Source organism: Brugia malayi (genome assembly GCF_000002995.4).
Source record: "Brugia malayi strain FR3 genome assembly, contig: Bm_v4_ChrX_scaffold_001, whole genome shotgun sequence".
Lineage (NCBI taxonomy): Eukaryota > Metazoa > Nematoda > Chromadorea > Rhabditida > Onchocercidae > Brugia > Brugia malayi.
The window spans coordinates 19,132,077-19,154,605 of NW_025062479.1; the positions used below are offsets into that span (position 1 = coordinate 19,132,077).

At 34.5% G+C, this 22,529-nt stretch overlaps 5 protein-coding genes across 6 annotated transcripts; 2 read left to right on the forward strand and 3 right to left on the reverse strand.

Annotated features, from left to right (window-relative positions):
* Window positions 1-69: 69 nt before the first annotated feature.
* Bma-rpl-19 (Uncharacterized protein) lies at window positions 70-1,349 on the reverse strand (the record flags this gene model as incomplete). The annotated part of the gene is made up of 5 exons (XM_001898217.2): window positions 70-232; window positions 419-529; window positions 636-775; window positions 889-1,099; window positions 1,345-1,349. 5 exons carry the CDS (start codon window positions 1,347-1,349, stop codon window positions 70-72), a joined length of 630 nt encoding a protein of 209 aa, XP_001898252.1.
* A 1,615-nt stretch (window positions 1,350-2,964) lies between these two features.
* Bm9902 (Uncharacterized protein) lies at window positions 2,965-9,130 on the forward strand (the record flags this gene model as incomplete). 2 transcript variants are annotated; one of them, XM_043075392.1, is made up of 16 exons in its annotated part: window positions 2,965-3,250; window positions 3,354-3,453; window positions 3,608-3,682; window positions 3,871-3,943; window positions 4,125-4,275; window positions 4,439-4,578; window positions 4,889-5,117; window positions 5,348-5,415; window positions 5,817-5,917; window positions 6,226-6,416; window positions 6,772-6,916; window positions 7,286-7,558; window positions 7,711-8,075; window positions 8,304-8,390; window positions 8,559-8,657; window positions 8,961-9,130. In XM_043075392.1, the coding sequence occupies 16 exons, from the start codon at window positions 2,965-2,967 to the stop codon at window positions 9,128-9,130; spliced, it is 2,553 nt and encodes an 850-aa protein (XP_042931326.1). The 2 variants fall into 2 exon arrangements, with proteins under 2 accessions (XP_042931326.1, XP_001898253.2); XM_001898218.2 differs by having other exon boundaries at window positions 3,085-3,250.
* Window positions 9,131-10,076: 946 nt separating this feature from the next.
* Bm9901 (Uncharacterized protein) lies at window positions 10,077-11,912 on the reverse strand (the record flags this gene model as incomplete). The annotated part of the gene is made up of 6 exons (XM_001898219.2): window positions 10,077-10,165; window positions 10,261-10,409; window positions 10,691-10,729; window positions 10,950-11,038; window positions 11,200-11,322; window positions 11,859-11,912. 6 exons carry the CDS (start codon window positions 11,910-11,912, stop codon window positions 10,077-10,079), a joined length of 543 nt encoding a protein of 180 aa, XP_001898254.2.
* Window positions 11,913-15,036: 3,124 nt separating this feature from the next.
* On the forward strand, window positions 15,037-16,379 carry Bma-mig-2 (Uncharacterized protein; the record flags this gene model as incomplete). Its single annotated transcript, XM_001898220.2, has 5 exons — window positions 15,037-15,155; window positions 15,493-15,568; window positions 15,667-15,823; window positions 15,976-16,136; window positions 16,305-16,379. 5 exons carry the CDS (start codon window positions 15,037-15,039, stop codon window positions 16,377-16,379), a joined length of 588 nt encoding a protein of 195 aa, XP_001898255.2.
* Window positions 16,380-18,147: 1,768 nt separating this feature from the next.
* Bm9899 (Uncharacterized protein) lies at window positions 18,148-21,549 on the reverse strand (the record flags this gene model as incomplete). Its single annotated transcript, XM_043075393.1, has 6 exons — window positions 18,148-18,339; window positions 18,748-18,908; window positions 19,045-19,246; window positions 19,398-19,460; window positions 19,577-19,774; window positions 21,394-21,549. The coding sequence occupies 6 exons, from the start codon at window positions 21,547-21,549 to the stop codon at window positions 18,148-18,150; spliced, it is 972 nt and encodes a 323-aa protein (XP_042931327.1).
* Window positions 21,550-22,529: the final 980 nt, after the last annotated feature.

Genomic DNA, 22,529 nt, shown 5'->3' on the forward strand with positions numbered 1-22,529 from the left:
ATACTTAATAACAAGGAACCAATTATGTTTACAACTTTGCGTATCCAAATAAACGTGTAATTTACCGCTTCACTTCTCCACTAGTTTCGACTCTTTTGTTTCCTTACTAGCGACTGCTTCTTTCTCATTCTCCGAGATTTTACGCAAAGCTTCTGCTCTTTTCAATATTAAACGTTGCTCACGTCGTTTTCTGGATTCTTTGTTCTTGGCACGGCGTGCTTCTGCTTGTTCCCTACAATTGTTAAATTACATTAAAGCAGATTTTCTGAGCAAACATTACTTGTGTTTTTTGGAACTCTTAAATCATCGAACTGACCATTCTTAAATTTCAAAAACATCTCAATTTTATGGCACACCTAAATTTTTTCACGTCACGTGAAGAGACAACACAAGACAAAAACCGCTTCGAAACACTTACGCTAATTGTTTGGAGCGTGCATTTTCAGTCTTTCTCTTGAAAATGAATTCCATTAAATTGCGCTTGTTTTTGAATGCATTACCCTTCGCTCGAAGGTAAAGGTCGTGATACCTGTAAAAGTATATGGATAATATGAAGCAAATTAAAAGTAAAAAGTGTCATTTGTGACATACATACAAAATTTAGCATAAAATAATGAAAAAACTTAATAACTGACAGATGTTTGTCAATCTTCTTTGCTTCACGATAGCGCTTCAACAGGTGACGAAGAACGCGCATTCGACGGATCCACAAAATCTTTTCCGGCATACGTGCATTCTGTGTACCACGCCTCTTTCCGTGACCCATATGACGACCCTATAATAACATAGAAATGAAAAAGAATGTTACAGAAGAGTTTCGGCCAATTTCCTCTATGTTCGAGTTTCTTAAGGTGCTTAAAAAATGCAAACATGAGACGCATAACAAACCTTTCTGCGAGCCTCCAGGTTTTTACGAGCACGATATCGTGAATGTACTGCAACTGGCTTACGAATTATCAAACCATCTTTAACAAGTCGTCTGATGTTCTGCCGCGAATTGGCGTTAGAAATTTCATTGATTTCATTAGGATCCAACCACACTTTTTTCTTACCACACTTTAATACATCTGAGGCCAATCTTTTCTGAAGCCGCAGTCCACTACAAAAAATGAACTACTTTGTTCCCAATCTTGTACGAACTAATGAAATGGAGAAACTAATAACTAATAAAATTAAAAAATCCTATGCTTGACCTTCAATTCTTGTAATTTCTACGCACTGAAACTTTTGTTACTACAATGTTATTATGACTTACTGAGTTCATCCTCCTACTCAACTAACGTTTTTTTAAAACCTCGGATCAATTAATGGAGTTTAGCCAATTAACGTAATGCTGCAACATACCTCATTATGACGTGCTTCTATAGCGGTTGATGAAAACTAAATATCACAGCAGCCTAAAACAGGAGTGAATAACATATTATATATTGGAAGTTTTGCAGACACCATATGATATGGAAAACTGAAGAAACCATTGTCAAAAAAGTTGAAAAAATAATTTTTCACTTTCGATCATAGTAGATCCTTCAGCGTTATTATAGCTCCAAGTGTAAAAAAGGTATGATAAATGCTCTAGTAAAGACGAATGTAGAACTGGAACTCCTCATCATTTATAATGACAACTCTTTCTCAGCCTAATTTACTTAACCCATATGGTTATCATTTCCAGTTCAGTTTGACGAAGACGCAACACTCAACACTTATTATAACATGACAGTGAGTTACAGTCCGACTCTGCACCTCACTCGAGCGCATTATACCGCCATAAAGAGAACAGATCTCTACAAGCAACCCAAATCTCCCTATGACCGCAACGCACACCGCCACTCAACATGTCCTGTTTGGAACGAAGCAGTTCGCAATGGGACACAGTTTAGCTCCCTTAGGACGCGCCATATTCAAATTGGAGGAATTCAGTAAGGTGAGCAAGGTAGACTGAGGGAAGGTGCAGCAAGTTATATCTTTAGCTTATAGCAGAACTGAAGCCTTCAGGGTGCGAGGGATACTTTTACCTCGACTATTTATCACTGTTTCCTGAATCTCAATCAAGTTTTGTGTGATGGTGAAGGATTGCAAATGTGCGTGCCGTACGGCTATTTAATCTAGTTTTTTCCGATGATTGGCGTCAGTCCTTGTATTTGTTCAATTACATGACTTTATTAAAATTGTTGGATGGAGGTTATAAACCTTAATCTTTCGTCTGTGTCTTAAAGGTACGATCCACTAATTATAGAACTAGTTAACAGGTTGATAGGAATGGGGAGACTGAAATGAAGCAACAGTAGCACTGAATACTGAACTGTCTCTTTGTTTGTAACACTGATTAGCAAGGTTTGAGAATTCAAAATGTATGATGAATCCACGGGATGACCTCAATGCCTCTTTTTCTAAGGGAGAAGACGGAGGGAAAGAGAGAGAGAGATGTGCGATTGTGCACTCCTCCCTCTACCATCTGTTTCAACTGTTCATCTGAATGGGCGCATGAATTACTTATCTTACCCCGTTCTTATTATGTATGCTTTTTTCGTTTGTCCCGTTCTTAGCTCCACTTGAGACGTGGTCTTGGTTCATTGTGAGAAACAAGAAAAAGAGTGAAGTTTGGGAATTGTTGCAATCTTTGGAATCATTTTCTGTTTTGTTAACTTACTCTTTCATCTTGTCATATATTTCAGAATAGGAGAGAGGAGAGGATTAGTAAGAAATAAATAAGGATGAATGTGAAACAGACCTAGCGAGTCCTTCCTATCTTTTATGTCAGACATATTATCTTAACGTGAGTTGTTCTACAAATGCATTCTGGAATCACTGAACATTTCTAGAAGACATCTCTCAGTTGTTAGACGGTTCTTTAAAGCTCGAAATAGTTCCTTTTCCTAATATTTCTTCCATCTCAGTACATTTTTGCTGGACTACCAATATTGATCCCATCAGTATCCATCAAAGTCATTCTGTTGGTGTTTTTAGATGGAATTAATTGAATTGGTTTTCGAAATGAAGCAACGGTCGTTCCTTTATACTTGCTATTCATCCATTAAAATATGTTATTCTGTTCAGGATCGCTTGGGATTAAAAAATGCTGTGGTAATGGATCAGCAAAAATTTCGAGTGTCTTCAAGGATCAAGACAGCAACTGAGGAACAGGAAAAGAATGAAACTATTACTGTGAATGAAAAACTTACCAAAGAGAGGGTTACAGTGAGGAATAATACTTATGATGAGGAAGACTGTAGTTATATGCTACGTGTACTCGGTAAGTTTTGATATATGATATTTCTGATGACTTTGTTATTATTCAAGCTTTTGGTGATTGATTGCAAATAAAGTATCAAATTCATTAATGTGTTAGATTTCAGAGAAGGACGCTTTCTCGACGGTTGTTTCCGCTTTCCGTGCTCAGGGAATGCTGAATGGTTACAAAAGGATTCTACTCGAACATTTGAAGACAGCTTTATTGTACGTATTCATACTTAATCCAGTTTTTTATTGGTCTGTTTAATGCCTAATTATTTCATGGTACTACTTAGTATAAGATGGCATGTGTTTGTAGGGCTGTGGCAATATATAATTTTTCTTTCCACGAATATTTGGTTATGAAGTAATTTTATAGCATATCTGACGAGTCCTATCACGCTGAAATACGACAAGCAGCTAATGATGAAATGTTGACGAAAATAGCGCAAACGTATATCTTGGTCTTCTAAATCTATCCGTTTATTTGTAAAATCAGTGAAGAATGCTCAGTTTTGTGCTTGTTGTCTTGTTTTCTATTGTGAATGGAAGGGATATATTAGTTAGAATGTTTCTCAGTATTAAATCGAATTTATGATGAAGAGCTACAAATTCTGTTGTGCCAAATTGTTCTTCTTATAGTTTAAGCCCGTCGTATGATACATATGCGCAGTGGGGAATCGAAGGATTGGATCCGATACCACATTATGGCGACGTGAGTTTTAAAACTAATGATTATGCGATGCATAATTTCCTCTCGAGATACGTTGTTTTGACTTTAATTTATTTTCATGCTCACAGAAATCTGTCTTCTAAATATAAAATATTAGTCAAATTCAGCACTTGTGATTAGTACCGTGAAAAAATTATCATTTGTCATTACTTATTGTTTTGAGATTCCCATTCAAGAGGATATTGATGATGACAGTAATGAAGACCAAAATGTTGCAAATGAATTATTGAGACTTGCAAAGACACATAATGAAAGGTTGCGAGATGCAAATACTGCATTGCATGAAATGATTACATTGCCCAAAGCTCCTTACGGTAAGTTGTTACAATACCGGTTCATCGTTTTGTGCTTTGTAAATCGAAATATGTTAGATTATAAACACTGATTTCTCTTTTTGAAATTCGTTCACTTGAATTTTAGCATTTTTTTACCGTTTTTAGACTTCACTTATCCTTTCCGAAATGTATTATGTTATAGTTCCGGAAAGGCTGCGCTTATTGTTGCGTGAAACGGAGAACGATTATGATGGACGTGTTGATATACTGCATTCTGGCGAACATGAGAGTAGTGCACGAAATTCTCGCATAACCTCTGGTCTCATCAAATCTGAAACATTGGTTATTAAATTTCCATTTCATATAAGTCACACAGAACCTAAGACTTTTTGGTACTGAGCAGGTGTAATTTATTTGATAACTTTTCATCTGTAGATGTAACTGACTATTTTTGCATTGTGTGCCACTTAAAAGAGACTCGGACTATCTTTTATTATCTAATGTTATTCGATTTTAGTAATTATAAGTATTTTAAGGTGTCTTAAATAATTCGCAAGGTATTTTTTCTCGAGATTTTGCTAATATTTTTGACTTGAAAAACATGAAATTCTCATTATTTTAATTTATTGATATATATAATACGAGTTTTTAGCCGTTTGATGAAACTCAACAGTTCAAAAAAATTACTCAGAATGCAGAGGAATTATATGTTGCTAATTCAAACCAAAAAACAACTCTTTACTACGACATGACGCCGTCAACAAGTACAGCACGTCCAAGTTCTCTTGAATTGACATCTTGCCCATCTTCAAGTTCCAGTTCAACCCCAGTTGTTACTTCTGCTGATCAAGGTGTTCTTATATCGAAGTGTGGTCTCCAAGGTTGTTTGTATTTTTTTTTTTAGCATGATATATGTTTTTTTATTTTATCGTAGCTTATAGATTATTTTTGTTATCCGATTTTCATCCTTGTTGGTTCCTATTAGAATTCTATCTACATTCTGTTAATCAGTGCAAAAGAGTGCGTTCAATTTGTTTCGATCCTTAACTCATGATTTTTTTTCTAATTGAACATTTTCTTAAAGTTGGATGGTATTAGTTGTTTGTTGCAGATGAAGAAGATTTCGATTCAGAGATAACTGGAGAATATTTGAGACCTAAAAAACGGCGGGTAAGACAGGTGACATTCACTTTCTAATGCTTCATTACAAAGATGAAATAAAAATCCATTACCTTTGTAGTTTCAAGATTCCTTTTCAAAAAAAAAGTGTTATTGGAAACTGAAAAGAGATAAAATCAGAGAAATGCATCATTTTTTTTTTCTGAATGGCAGGTATTATAAATGTTATTAACTGATGTGAGATTAAGAATTAATAAAGGCGAAAAAAAGGTAAGCATAACTCGGTTCAGAGAGTAGTGTGACTATGAATAGAACTATTCGTAGATTTTATTCGCTTATATTTCTTTTTGCGTTTTTTTTTTTTCATACTTGCCTCCTTCTGGGATTTCACTTTCTTATGTCTTTTACATTTTCCGATTTTTTCTTTCATACAGTAAGTTTAAAAACCTTTTTTTTCTTAGCGCGATTTATCTGCTACGTGTGCGAGAGTGCTACCATTCAGGTTCCAGTCGCCAGCTCCGGGACAGAAAAGTAAGCCCATTCGCGGGAATCCTGATCGAAGGTTTGTTTAGTGCAAAACTTATTCCTTAACCATGAACATTTTATGAGGATTAAGTCGTGCTGAGCTTGAATTATCAACCATAGCTGATGTTTTGAATTTGATTTTAAATCTGTTTCGTTGCAGTCTGGACTGTTATTTTATAAATCATATTTGTGAATGATATCATATCATTAACAGCTGATCTTCACTGGGTTAAAAATTAAACTGAAATTAGTTTAAGATTTGAGATAAAAAAATGACATATTTCTAACTTAATACATGACACTTGAAAAATGTCAAATTAAGTTTTTCATTTCCATTCATTCTAGACCACCAAGACAAACATCACCATCAGGCATCTCAAGTTTCACATCTACATCGTCTCTGCCAATCACTTCATCAATCATTGGTACTCACTCCTCTCACACGACAGCACTGTCAGCATTTCGTACTATACCCACGAGTTCCGCCACTAGCAATTCCGGAAGATTTCATCAAATCCCTCACTTGTTTACCTCAGGTTTAAACACATTAAAATGTTTGTTCGACTAAAACAGCTGCGTTTTTATAAGGAAGGTGCTGCAGATTTATGCAGATTTGACAAGATAAGTTCTACAATGATGGTTAGACAATTGGAAGGGAAGAGCAGTTATCTTTATTTTTCATGACTAAATATAATTAAATTTAGTGTTACACAGTTCAGACCACTTAAACATTTACACCTAAGACTTAAATCCTGCTTTTATATGTTGCATAATTTCTATATAATCAATATATCTAAGCATAAAATTATACAGCTTAGATATATTGATTGTGATTTAAATATTCCGCATAATATATAAATATTAAGAAGCAAAACGTTGCATTTTATTTAGGTGTGGTTATAAAACGTACCCGAACACTGTCGTCTGGAGGGAATGAATCTGCAGTCTTAGATGGAAGTTCTACTTTTTCTCGACAACTATCCAATTCCCAGAATGTGTTTAGGATACAGCAGCCAGTACAGCGAGCGTATATAAGGTTTGTACTGTAGTATTATGGGCTTAATTCTGAATGTTGGGCACCGTCTTACAGATAATTTTAACTGTTATAACCGAAAATCACTCCATTTTTTACGCCATATTCGTACCATAAGAAATATTGGTAGAAATGTTAGGTTTTCTTTTGTGAGCAAGACTTTCTGTGCTATTCCTAGTAACTTCTTGTTGTTATAACATAAGGGATCAGAAAGCGAATATCTTGTTTCAAATAATCCGTAGGTGAATCACAAGCTCAGTATTGCTTTATATCACTTTCTTGAGACATCCTTATGAGTGATCTTTATAGTGTAAAAAGCTCTTTTTATTGCAGTGTTGTATCATATCTTCCATATTGTGCTCTGTTCTGTAGGTCATCCAGTGGACAACGTTTTTATGCATCACCAATAGTATCAACCTACAGTAACCCAACTCGACCTTATTACGGCAATCCAAATACTGTTGTGGGATTCATGCGTTCAATATCATCATGTTCACCCCGTTCCTCCTATACCATATCATCTGGACCAAGTACATCATCTGCTTGTCATTTACAACCACAAACTATAACTTCGAGCGAAATTCAACGTTTAGTTGCTCAAGCTGCCGCATCTGGTCAGCCACAACAGTATCGTACCATTAGAAGGTTATTATGCTTCTGATATTTTAAATCATGGAGTTCTCCAATTTGATCTTACCAAAAAACAGTTGATTTTTTTTTTTTTCTGCTTTTTTAAAATCTGTTTGACACAGTGGAGAAATCCAGTTATCGCAACGCAACTCTTTTTTTTTTTTCAGACCTCCACCTCGACCTGTGGTTTTAACCAGTTCATCACGCTTTTCTATCGCAAATCAACGTCAAGGATTTTCAGCTTCCGTTGCACCGTTTATAAATTTAGCCGAAATGACAGGAGTGAATTCGTGTTCTGTTCAGCAACAACAGCAATTGGCTGTTCATCCACTTCGAGTAACCCATCGTGCTGTACCATCACCATGCGCAGTTACAACAGCAACACAACGTTCACACACCGTTCCTTCAAGAACACTTGATGATAGCACTTCTCTCACAGCTAATGCTCAGCTACAGCACATTGACAGTCGTAATCTGGAATTACAGCAATCCGATCTGGACACCATCGCAGCTGTTAATTCTATAACACAAGGTTTGATTTCCTTTTTTAAATCAGAAGCGATATTGTTTATTTACATTCACAAAGTAATGAAAACTGTATAATGGAATTGTCTTGCATTCCATGATTTTTCGTTTTCAGTCATATATTCTGCACCCACATTGCCACGTGGACAGTAACCTTCAAGTTTTCTTTATGTCACTAACTACAGTTTTATCATGTTTTACTTTTAGCATTATGTGATTTCATTATTTTCTCCAGGTAACGATGGGGCGATGGAGCAGAGACGTGCAGCAGATATAGATAGATCAGTAGTTACAGTAAATCCGGATGAGGCTTCATCACAAGGTATAATTCTCCTACTAATTGCTTTTTAGATATGTTAATTGTATTACAAATGTAACAGTTTAAAAGTAACAAATGTAATTGGCACCTTGATGTTCGTATGATATTATTCAGAAATTTTTTGCATTTTATGACCTATCCGAGAAGTCACTATTGCTTCTGCAATTCCAGTTCGGTTGGAATGTGACGAAGTGTTACTTCCCGAATCACGTTGTATCTTACCCGATTATGATAATTCAACTAATATGCAAGTAGCACAACTTCAGCAACGTTAGTTTTTCACCATTTGCTTCTGTTTTGTTCCATATTTCTTCCAGTAATATTTCTTTTTTTATGTGTTAACAACGAATTCTTTTCATACTCCATTCAAAACAGTCCTGGATTAGACCATTAATTCGAACTGTGTAACAAGCTCTGATGTATTGTGAAGTACAAAATTCCCTAAAAATTGTGATGTCGAAATTATGCGACAGAATAGTCGTATATGTAATTTTTTGGTCATGGTTTTAAATTTGCGGAAATCTCAATATATTAATTTTATCTTTTCTACTCTTTTTTACTAATTTTTTTCAGACGGTGTTAGCGAAGAAGTACCTATGATTGTTAGTTATCGTACGGAGAATCAGGATCAAAATCTTAATCGTGCTACTCATTTAGTGCCAGAACAATATGCTAATGGTCTAATTCATCAGGAAGGGCAAAATGTTATTAATTATGTCACTGCGTCACAGTGTATTCAGTGAGAGCAATTTATCATCGAGTTTGTTACTCTTTTACACAATCCATTTATAGATATAAGTTGCGGAGCTGTTTGTATTTCAGATTTTTATTCCATTTATGATGATTATTTGGTATAGTAGCTGAATAATGTTTATGTCGGTTCAGTTTTTTGGCGAATGGTTTTGTCGTATTGTGTGGCGGCCTTTAGAATTAAAATTTTTTTTTTCACTTAGGACTTAATTCTTTAAATTTAGGTACTGAATATTCCAGCTGTCCTTTACACTTTGAAAGGATAAGCTGAAGCTAGGGAAGCTGATTATAGATGCAGAGATGCTTTTTAAACAAACTGTCTAGAACCTGTAACTATGCAGGAGACAACACCAATAAGTCGCAATCAGTCTCTGAAGTGGTGCTTTGCGAGTTTGATAACAGTCATTTTGAAATAGTTTGTTTAAAAGCTAATTATATTTATTGTTTCATCCAGTGCACTGTATATTGTCTCTTATAAATCTTATGATTGTCTAGTTACATTGCTTGCATTTGTGCTTACATGCATGCTACATTTAATGTCCATATATGCATACCTGAATTGAATTTCACTCAAAGAGGCCTTGTCTAGCCGATTTTCTATAACGAATGAGCTTTTCTTTTCTTTAGACATGATTCCCATTGTAATTGTATATGGTACAAGTAAAAGGTTTGTACAGTACCTTTCAAAATTCGGATGTTGGAATGTTAGGTCTGTAATAGCGGATAATTTCCCTTTTTAAAATACTGTTCCAGTTGCGATTCTCTTTTCGATATGGAGATTGCTGCTAAAGACTTCGATGTTTTTCTACTTCGCAAAATTGGAGCTTTGGCGCTGTGTATCTCTTCATGTTTATAGAGATGCGTTGTTTATCTCTTGACTGTTTCATTAAATTTTATTGTATTTAAAATTCATAAAGGTGCATTCTGAAAATCGTGAAATCAGTAGGGTTGGCTATTGTTCGAACAGTAGCAATATTCACTTGCAATTCCATACGTGTTTGTTTCCCTGGGATTCTCCCATTTCTTTTCTAGAATCGGAGTATTTGATTATAAATTAATATATATGTATACATGTTAAGGAAAACTGTTGAATTCTCATACTCCTTCCACTAGAAAAAATTACTTTGATTCCATGCAAAAATTTCGAATGCGTTATGCGAGTTCAGAGAATCACGAGAACCACCAGTGGGTAGCTCTGTAGAACCAGAATCACTGAGTTCCAGAAATTCGGAAAATATGTTTGTATTGCTTAGCGGACAGTGATAGATGGTCCTAAATTAAAAGTACTACACTTAACAGTTTGAAAATATTTTCCCAGCGAGGTTGCGTATTCTTTGTCCTCTCTAAATGCTTTCCTTTTAATGTATTGGTTATAACAATTGCTCTAGTTTCATTTGGCGAAACTGTTCCACTCGTTAGTTGATCGACTAGATATTCAGAAAACAGTGTATATTGCTTAGATTCAGAATGAGTGAAAGGAAGTAATCAAATTTCTTAAACCCAGTACTGTGAATATTTCTGAAAGCAGAACCTTTCATATGTATTATACTTACTGATGGTTTGCCGAAGTAGCATAATTGGAAGTTGCTGCTCTGAAAATTTTGAACTGTAAGAGTCAAAGTGTTTGTTTTTTGCTTTCATTCTGAAATTCATGATCTCCTTACTTATACTAATTCTCCATTTTTTTTAAATAAAATGGTTTGGAAATATTCTTCAAGAAGAGGAGGGATAAAGTGTCGCCGGATTTGTTCAGTCTGAAATCTAAAGTGATTCTCTTCATTATAATCAACTCGTAAAAGTCTCAAATATTACTTTTGAGTCTTTTCTGCACAAGTTGGGGAGAATTGATCACTGGTATTTGAAAAAGTAGTATTAGTTGATTGTGGCAATCGAATCTCATCCTGTAAGCACCTATTAAATCGTTTTTGCTATCAGGATTCAAGCCTTGAGGTTCCGAACTTTCTTCTGGATTTTTTAATACTTAGTTTAGTAATACAATATTTTAAAAAAATGCATAGTTTAAATAATAATAAAAAGATTAATCGACGTGGAATTAACTTACGCCAACGTGCAGGTCAAGATTATAGTAGAAACTTTCCTGTGCGTGTGGATCCATTGATAATTCGTGTTCCACTTTCGTTTGTTTCCTCAACAATTCGGCAATTAAACTCTTCTGCGGTGGCATCTTGTAAAAAAAGTAAAATTTCAGGAAACAGAAAAGCAATTTGAAATTTATGATAAAGGACCTGTTGAAATTTCGGAATTAAGCTTGCTAATATTTTCTTATTTTTATTATTGTTTATTCAAGGGAAAAGTTCCTGAATTCAATGAAGGTTAGAGGTTGTCATTCGTGGCACATTAAAAAAGGAATGCTTCATTCCGTCATTCTCTTCCTATATATAAACATCCTTCTATCATAAATATTAGATTAAATTCCAGCTCTTGATTACTTGACGAAATTGGGTGCTGTTGTCAGTTTATGAAAAATTAACTACTAGTTCTATCACCTCTCAAACTGATACTAATTTAACTGCGCCCTTATAGTATTAATATTTATCTCTTTTAATTTTTGCCTAATTTAATCAGTCATAATTCATTTAGGATATCTCAGCGTCAACAACTTGATCACGGATACATGACTTCATCATTTTACTTGTCATATTTTATCCCTTACCTTTAAGTAAAAATGCCATACATTTAAAATAAATTAATGCAACTAACATAAATACACTTTTTTAGCAGAAATCTTGTTGCATCACAACGTTCTCCTGACATGCCTTTAAAAAGTTTTTAAGGATTATATTCATAAAATGATTATATTCATACAGAATTTTTGTTAAGAACGATCAGATCTTTAGTCCTTTCTGTTAAGTGCTTTAACAATTTAATTAAATTATCTACTTCAAGATACATTCCTTTCATTCATTAATTCTTCTCATCTTGTATTGTCCCAAAACGTAAACGTTGCCGAATAAACGGAGAAGGCGTACTTTAAAACCGCCTACTGATCCGAACGTTTTCAAAATAATTGTGATTTTTAAATATTTTTCATTATTTACGCTCTTCTTTTTCTCGTCAACAGATGTCTCCGTGGAAAGCATTTTCAAAGAAATGCTGAACATTAAGTATTATTGATCGATTGTGATAAGGCTGGATTTCTTATGCAAAGTTCCAAGCTGACATGGAATCATTAATTTCTTTCAAAACTGTTATATTTGATATAATTAAATTTGTCGTTAAAGTGAGACAAGTGATTTGTTAAATGAAGGCTGTGATGTGTGAGCGATTTTTCTTCCTAACACTTCTCATATTCAGAAAAGCCTTTGTTGCCATCTGCACATTTTTTTTTACTTCTGAAGTTTGTGATTCCTCTTACTTTTTTTGCTGTAAAGTCATCATTTTCATTTTTTTTACTATTTTCTTCTCTCTTTTTTTTACAAACTCTGCTCAGTTCTTTGGTTTTGTCAAAAAATATTTTTAAAAAGGGAATTCAGAAATTCACTGATTTTCAATATTCTCTCTTTCTTCTCCCACTTCCGATTTCCTGTTATTGTAAATCAGAATCCAATTTTTATTTAACCGAGTTCTTTGATCTATTCTCTCATAATTCTTTTTTTGTTACGGAGAGAATCAAATATTTGTTGTAATAGAATCAAATACATTGTAAACAATTTCTTGTTCTGTGAAAGTAACTCATAATTTTTCATATTCTGTAGCTTTAGCAAAATTTCATGATTTTCCTAATATAATTGATAGTGGATGGTTTGGTTATCAAATGACAAAGAAGTTCCTTATCCACTGATTTTTAACAGTTGTTTTCACTCCAACTATTTTTACTATTAATGCTAATACAGTAAAATCGATTTATTAAAATTAAGATAATACAGTGCTCTGTGGTTAACTGCACTGATTAAATTTATACTCGGTAATGGAATATTACAGCGAAGAAGGAGTGTACAACTGTTAATTTTGCAATTTCCCCGATGTGAAAGGTAATTAAACCATCTACCGATCAGGTGTCGTTGTATTCTACATCAATGTAAACAACCAGCATTTTATGAGAACTATTTGACGGTAAGCTAATGATTGCATCACTATTGGAACTGCTCGAAGTTTCATTTTGTTTCGAATTTGTAGTATTTTTTTTGTATTGAATACGATTTTTCATTTTAAGATTCGATAGACTGAAATGTATTTATGATGTATCTTGTGGTCTACATTACTCACATCCGTGACGGTTATATTTATTGGTACTAACAGTCTATAGTATACTGAAATGTAGACATTTTAGAAAAGTAATTATTTAATGAGCATGGAGCCATGCGTAAATTTAAGTTCTTATCCAGCATTAAATGCTACCATTCATACTATCATGAAGGACGATTTCTTTAATGATGCTTAGCATTCTTTTGTACTTAGAAATTTTATTTTATCTGCAACACATTAGTTATGAATAATTCAGAAATCCTAAAAATTTTTAGAAATTCGAGACTTAGTGAAAATTTTAATAGAAGTTTGTCTTGAAACTTACAAAAATATTTGAACAAGAATATTTTCTGCAATTATCGTTGGCTTACAGTAGTAACAAATATTACATAAAATAAATGACAAGTGATTCAACTAATCAAACACTGATATAGAGCCATGCTTACATTTGAATGTTTATCCAACTTTAAATAATTTTGGAATGAGGGATCGACAATTGTTAGCAACTGCCTCGTCATTCGTTTGTGGCCACTTTTTTTGTTGCTGCAGTTTTTCGTGACATCTTATGTCTTCTGTTTTTCACATTGAGACATTTTTGTAGAAGAGAATGAAATATAAACACAATATTTGCACGGGTTTTTCAGCCAGTACTTCTTGACTAATTGAAGTTATTACATTCGAGATTCCATGGTCTTTTCCTTCCCTCGAAAAAGGAATGTACTTCTAAATTCATGCTTATTCAGCAATGCTTTTGTAACTTTGAGTAGCACAAATAATAAGTTAAAAGAAACATTTCCATTAATTTTTAATTTTCCCGATCTCATCATCATGCATGATTGATAAACAAAACGCATCACCAAATTTTGATTCTTCCCCACCCTTTGGTTACATAATCGTGTGGGAATAAAGCTACCCGAAAATACAAACTGTCATATTTACATACTTCAGCAATTAGTCCAGTTCATCAGTGTTCAATGAGTCATTTTATCGCTTTTTTCCTCATAATTAAATTTCATCACATAGGAAAGAGATTCAAGTTCAATAATTGACTCACTGAGCATATGATACTTGATTACATAACAGTTCATTTCTATTCCTTCAGCTTCTGACATAAAAATATTCGCCCTTTTAAGCACTTTCATTAAGTCTAAATATTTTCTAAAGACTCAATCAAAATCACTCAGTGAACTAGACATTTATTTTACTAAGAACCATTTCAAACAGAACACTATCCTCAACGATTATATATTTATGATGAGAAAGGAAAAGTGCTCAGAAATACTCTTGAGATGATTCAGTAGCAAAAAGAGAGGAACAGGGAGCTGGACACTAGACACGACATAGTATCGCTGGCAGTTCTTTGTCAGAATATCACCACCACACAACCACTGGAAACCAATAAAACCTAATTTTTCATAGCGAGATTGAATCCCTTATCGTATTTTGTAGCTGTATATTAGTTTGATAGTGCTGGTTGATGAGAGGAAAAAGACCGAGACTCATGGGACGTTGTGCTTGGAGAAAGGACATATTATATGGTCATCATTTTTGGGATGTTAACAGTTCTTCAGCAACAACTCCATATTCAGCATTTTTGAGATTGTTGAATATTTATAGGAGGTATCCCTTTCGATTCTGGATTGCATGTTTTATCCGGAAACGGCAACAATCTGGTAGCAATTTTATATCGTTAATGTCTGCTCCTTCACGCCAAATCAAATGTGTTGTGGTTGGTGATGGTACCGTTGGTAAAACATGTATGTTGATATCGTACACGACGGATTCTTTTCCAGTCGAATATGTTCCTACTGTGTTAGCTTCTTCATTATATATAAATTCTTGTTCTGCCAATACACATCACAAGATTTTGTTTTGTCAGCGTTCACACCTTATGGCTTGTTCAGAGTAATCATAGTTTTTTTTTTTCTTTTCTTTTTAAGAATAATGCTTATTATGTTGAGACCTGGATGTTGATAAACGATTTTATAAATATTTTATACTCCTGAGCCTTATTTAGCATTATCGGATAGTATAAAAACAAGACGGAAACAATATAGGTCAGTAAAGCATTATGATTATGAACACACTGAAAAAATTTAGAAACTTGTTGCTGTTATTTTATATCATTTTTTTTAAGAAACTTTTTCAGATTCGATAATTTTTCGGCACAGATGACAGTAGACGGGTATCCTGTTAATTTAGGTTTATGGGATACCGCTGGACAAGTAATTCACTTCTGTTTCTTATATTTCTCTTTGAAACGATGTTTCTAATTTTTAATGTTTTATAAACAAACTCTGAAAATAGCACATAATATTTTCAGGAAGATTACGACCGTCTGCGGCCGCTGAGTTACCCACAGACTGATGTCTTTGTGTTATGCTTCAGCATAGTCGCCCCGGTTTCTTTTGATAATGTGCTAACCAAATGGATACCAGAAATACGACATAACTGCCCGGATGCACCAATTCTTTTGATAGGTTAACATTATATATTAGTTGCATTGTGACCCACAGACTGATGTCTGAAAAAGAAAGAAGTTCGAGACATAAGTTAAAAATGATGCTAAACTTAGTACCTTGATTCATACATTCCAGTTTGTTTTCCACAAAAGAGACAAATTAATTTCCAGGAACCAAGCTGGATTTACGGGACGACCCAGAGACTCTGAGGCAGCTGAATGCAGATGGCAAACAGCCAGTCAGCAAAAACCAGGGACAAAAAGTTGCAAAGCGAATCAGAGCCGTCAAATATCTTGAATGTAGTGCTTTGACACAGCAAGGTTTGAAAGCAGTGAGTTATTTTTCTGTTCGCTGCTTTAGCATTCTTTGAACATGCTGCAGGCTTAGGAGTAGAAATCAGTTCGGCTACTTCCTTTTGTTACGCTTTCAAAATTTTTAATTATGGTGTGCATGAAATTCCTTTTTACGTCTTTGATTTCATGGAAGTCAGATATTCCAGGTATTTGAAGAAGCAGTTCGAGCAGTAATAGCACCCAAACCAACTAGCAAAAACAAGAATTGTACTGTTCTTTAGTATTCGTTTTTACATTTCATACAAAACTCAAAAGTGCAGTGAGTAAGTAGTTTGAAAAGGTAGTGCAGTTTTCACGATCTGCAATTTAAATTAGGTTAACATTCGATGGCGGGTTTTGTTAAGCATCCCGTAGGCTTTTTTCCTGATATGCCTTACTATTTGTATTTTTTTTAGTTACTATGGTTGTTCTTTCCTTGACTAAGCTCAAACTTTGCTTAGATAGAGAGAAGCATGCCATTTTATTCACATTAGGGTTGCATTTTCGATGCTTTACAAGTTTCTCAAAGCATCCTAAATATTCCTTAGCACTTTGTGGAAGTAAGTACATTCTAACCACACCTTAATATTTGTTTTAAACGCATGGTTCATCTCAAATAAAGTTTTACTTACCAATTTCATTTCGATTGTCACTGCGTATTTATCTTCAAGTTACTTGAAAACGTGTTTCCGTCTTTTCACAAGGTCACTTAGTGCGATGTGTTTTATGGCATCGATCACCTTTCGCACACAGCTTTGATTTCTTTATTTTATTACTTCACTTCGTTTTCGTGCGCCTTCGAAATCCTTTTTATTCTGCTGGCGAATCGAATCGCATATTTGAGTGGTTAACTACTAGCAATGGTAGTGTTATCTAGAAATATCTGATTTTTGTACTATCAACATTGTTGCAACGATATTATTCACTATCAAACGCTGCCTTAGGTCCTTAGCTATAAATTAAACATTTTATATGATTATGTTTAATGTCCAGAGGTCTTGGTTTGTCTTTTTCCAATATTTATTGTGATATTTCATATGCCTAAAGCATTTCAAGCTTAATGTGCGTGAACTCCTCATCTAGAATACTGTTGTCCCTTCATACACCCCGCAGACTTCTCGAAATTAATTTGCCACTTGAACTGAATTTGTTCATTTCCACACTTCGATCCAATTTTTCATGCTGTACACTGTTATCTTGTTATGCAGAACTCTACCACATTTTTGTAAGTAGTCTTATTACATTTAAATGCAGTTTGATGCAATTCGAATTTACAACCGTATATGGTAGTAATCCGTGTTTTCACGACCGACAGTAAATGCCACTTTTTTAGTCACGTATTGATCTCTGCAACTTTTGCAGAACACTGGCCAGCTGTCCAGAATCAGCTGATCCTACACATTTTCCCTGATCTTCAAGCAAAATGCAGAAAAACATCGCACCTAAGCGACATATAAAATTCTGCCATTCCCGTTTCAGCCAACTATGCATTGAGTTAGCGATCCCCATTCTTAAACTCTCTGTTAGTGGAGATATTCTTGTTGTGTGATGGAACGATTCATAAAATCAAATTTATCTGAGGGAAGAACTGCAGCGACACTGATTTATTTTATCAAACAAAAATGCACCCACAAGTAACGGATTACTGCTTAGAATAAGAAAGACAAATTAAATTCATATGACAGAATCCGCAACAAATAACTTCCACTACGGGAATGTCCTGATGAAAAGTGACTAAACACTTAGTATTGCGATTCCAAAAACCAAATGCTTATTATTTGACTAATACGGTCATACTGGGTTGAAGAGTAAACAATTTCAAATTAAGAGCACCACCTCCAGTTTCTTCATATTCAGGAGAAGGATAAGAAACGGAAGAACCGGAAGATTTTACTATTACAGTCGAATAGAAACAAATCCTTCAAGAACCCTTATTTTGTGAAATATTTCTCCTCAGAAAGAATAGATACAGCCAAAAAGCTCATACTACAAAAATTGTCCTCCGATTGGTCAGAGGAAGTAATCAGGAGTTTGTCGAACGACATTTGTTTCCGTTTTTCTCGGAGCCGGATCAAATTGCAAGAATGAATATCGCAATTCATCATCCAGTTCAACCATGGCTGCCTGATTTGCACAACGATAACAATAATTTGGCGCCGAAAAAACTGTTACTACATTACGATCATGACTCCAGTTATAACCCTGAAAATTTGTAGTAAATGAATTTTCATCTCAAAATGTTTTTCGACTGAGTAAATCGACTACTAAACAAAATACAGTAAATGAATTAGTACCCCGATTAAATATTCGAGATAGGAGCAACACAGAGACGTTAGCACCATAATCAAAACATTTCACAAAGCTTAAATTATCTCAGGAAATCGCATTTCTGTATATCCCATCTCAAGTTTTCATAAAGCCACCCCTTTGAATGTTTTATCTCAAATTTTCAGCCTTGAGCAATAATGTGTTTGAAGTTCTTTTTCAGTTACATACAAGACATTATAAAGTTCCTGTAGTACTAGCTAGAAAAGGTTACTATAAGAGAATTCCTGTAGTACTAGCTAGAAAAGGTTACTATAAGAGAACATTTAATTTATTAAAGAGTACCTCCATGACAAGTTGATGAGCTCTGGAAATCAGTGTGAGACCATTGCCATGATTGAAAGTTTCTGAAATGTCTTGCCCAAATGTATAACCAGCTCCTCGTGGCGAAATACCCCAGCCTCCACGATCATCAGGATCTGACCACAACAAATCACACATAGGCCCTGCAAAAAATTGCTCATAAAAATTTCGCTGATAAAGATATTCCACAAAGGACAAAAATAAAAATGTCACTTAAAAATAAATGTTTAGGTCGCCAAAACTGCTCGGAAATTGAATAAATTTGAAAAAAATAATCACCTTCATGTGGCACTTCCTGAAGCCTATCAAGTGAACGAATATGATCGAGACTATCGATAGACGGCGAAAGACCACCGTGCAAGCAAAATATCTGACCATCAACCAATGCTGTGAGAGGAAGATAGTCAAACAGATCCGTAAAATATTTCCAAACGTTAGAATTGCCATACTTACGTAAGCATTCATCATAGAAACCATAGACCTAGAAGCAGCTTTTCTAAACTGAAATTGAACTGAAGCATTCCTATATTGCTAATGTCTGTGTCACAGAGATTTACAGGAATCATTCAAATTAGAAGATTACCCTACGTATTTAGGGACGAACATTACAAAATTCCCCAAAATTGAAATACCTGAGTGATCTGCCGTGACTCATGATTGCCTCGCAGAATGGTAACACGTTCTTTATAGCGAACCTGAAACACATTGAAATCACAGAGAATTCAATAAAATAAAATTCAATTCAGATCACAGAAAATTTAATGAAATTATAACCGTTATTAAAAGGAAAAATACATACTTTCAGACATACTAGCAGTGTAACTGTTTCGACAGAATGGTACCCTCTGTCAACATAATCTCCCATAAAAAGATAATTAGTATCTGGAGCTTTTCCACCCATTTTGAAGAGTTCCAACAAATCGTGAAACTGTCCATGAACATCCCCACAAACAGTCACCGGACACTTTACTTCCTGGACATTTGATTCTGTTTGCAATATTTCTTTCGCCTAAATTGAAGTACTGGTTGTATTCAAATATTAAATATTCAAGAATTAATGCAGTGAACTAAAACTGTGGTGAGTTTATCATAAAGTAAGTTTAGTCTTTTAACTGAGACGCAGTCTCATTAAGTACAGTTTTCTTTTTCTGAATCTGATAATGACCCGAATCCGGATAGGCTTTATAATTCCTGCTGTCAAAACAACTCAACCAATCGGGTTATTGGTTATTGCATTCAACTAATCTGTGTTGAGTGGGACAAAATATATTGATGAATACTCAAAATTTCTACAATTTCTAATGGTTGACCGTTTCCGAATGTATTGAAGAGTGTAATTCGGAATTTGGAGAGATGTGGTGCATTTAATATTTGCGAAGATGTTCGATAATAAGATTATTCCTTTTAACCACATGTAATTTTATACTGAATGCAGTTATTAAAACCGAACTGTCATCACTAAACAATTAAAAGAAGCTCTTATAAAATAATAGAGAGACCAAAATCATGAGATTGAAAAGATGGGAGCAAAAGCACTAACCTAACCAAACAACTTTTAAATTGATAAATGGTCAAATGAAATCATTTTTGAAGCAGAAATAATTTAAAATGATAAATAATTTTGATGAATATCGAACTGATTTGTAACTTTATTATCATTCCGGTTTTTATAAAATTTATCGTTTAAACAACCAAAGTGATGTCAATGGCAAGAGTTAGATCATATTCATCATCGTTCAACCGAGCTTAGATCAGTTTTAATAGATACATTATAAAATAAAACTGGTTTCTTGAGTAAAAGTGAATTCAAAATTATTAAACAATTTTAATGAATCATATCGAAATTTTTTGCGACCTTGCTGTCACTTCGATTATTATAAAACTTATCGTTTAATTTCTGAATATGACGTTAACTACCAGATTTCAGCTCCTTTTACTTGGCATATTGTTCTAGTACTGAACTGACAAGTAATGATAAAGCAAAGATAATGAATTATCACTTTCACAAGTATTGAAATATTCAGTAAAATCTTCCAGATAAAAATTAAAATAACCCAAATCATGTTACGATTTAGTCGAATATAACGTATGGACTAAACTTTCTCGGAGCTGAATCACACAGAATTACTATCCATTAAATAGGTGGCAGTATCCGTCCATCCGAGCTTCACAATCAACTGAGATACAGAGCCGTTTTAGCACTTGCGACATTGATATGATCTTGCCATTAAAAAACCCAAAGGGTTGGAGTATTCTAAGTGCATAAAATCACAGGAAGAATCATATCCCCACAAATGAATATGGTGAGAAAATGTTGCGTAATACGAAAAAGAGAAGAGGTAATCTGCTGGGGGAATCAAAGACTTATTATATTCGGTATATCATCACATGGGGCTGGAAATGGTCTTATTAACAAATTTCAGCCTATAGGCCAGTGCTTTATGCATTCTCGGTAATCACTGACAGAAATAAGAAATTATTAATCTAGTTGAATCCCTGGATGGTTATTATAACTAAGGACTAAAAAGAGGTGAGCGTCTCATTCAAGAAGAGAATAGTTTATATTTTGGCAGTAAATCTCCCATTCCGCTGATATGTTCAAAATCGAAGAAAACGAACAAAAATAACCTTATCACATAAAATTTTCACTTGGTTCTCGGAAAGCTGCTCGCAGTTGTAGAGCTGTTCGATCCATTGGTCCAGTTCCTTCAATTGAGACCGTTGTGCTGCATCACCAGCGGACACAGAGGGAGTTACTGTTGCATTCTTAGGAGGTGAGTCCATATTTTTCTTAACCACCTAAAATAATCCGAGATTGATAAATAAGAGACAAAAGTGTGTCCATCGCCCATTAACCTTCGCCAGCTCTTTGCAATTTCTGTTTAGGATAACTAGCTCAGCTGAATGTTCTTTTTAAAATGATTAACAAGCGCATTATTTCATTCTCGTAACAGAAAATGGTCAATTACAGTAAAAATCATCTGCTAATGGCGACTCATTTGCTATCGAGTGCTGAAGAATCATTCAGTATATCCTGTTGTGGGTTAGGATAGTAAGACGTTTGGAGAGACAAAGAAGGTATATAATCCAAAATTAAACCGAAGAGACTGAACATCGGTTTACCATGTTCGAAACATCAGTGTTAGCAGCGAAAAGCAAGCAGTACACGAAGACGTTTAACTTGGTATGACTCACACGTCTCACTTTCTTTCAAAGCAAAATAAAAGTGACTACTATATGTGGACAAATGTCAATAATACGACCGGTCTACTAGCATGTTATTTGTCATTTTCTAAAACGTCACTTTTTTTTTTCTCACGAAAAACGGCGCTGAAAGGATAGATGATAATACAAAGAATACATTATCAATAATGTATATCCCGTCCTGTCTTTCACTCTCCCCACCAAAATTTACTCCAGATTTATGATAAATGTATGGATAACTTCAATGTTATTATTCGAGCAGTAAAGTCACCAACATCACTCTCTAAACAAGCAAACATCAGACACTCGAAAAGGAACATCAACCTAAATTATCAACTAAATAGACAAGCCTTAATGGCCATGAACAACCCATAACCCATCACAGCATCACCACCACACCACCTCCCGCCAATTTAGACACCAACGCCAATCGATCCTTTACCTGCCTAATTATAGCGCTTCAATACATGCATATTCGCTGTAGGACGCGGCCGCGATTTTGGCTCATGTCATTTTCCCATGTGGATTCTAAAATGTGTGATGGGTTGGATGTGGGAGTC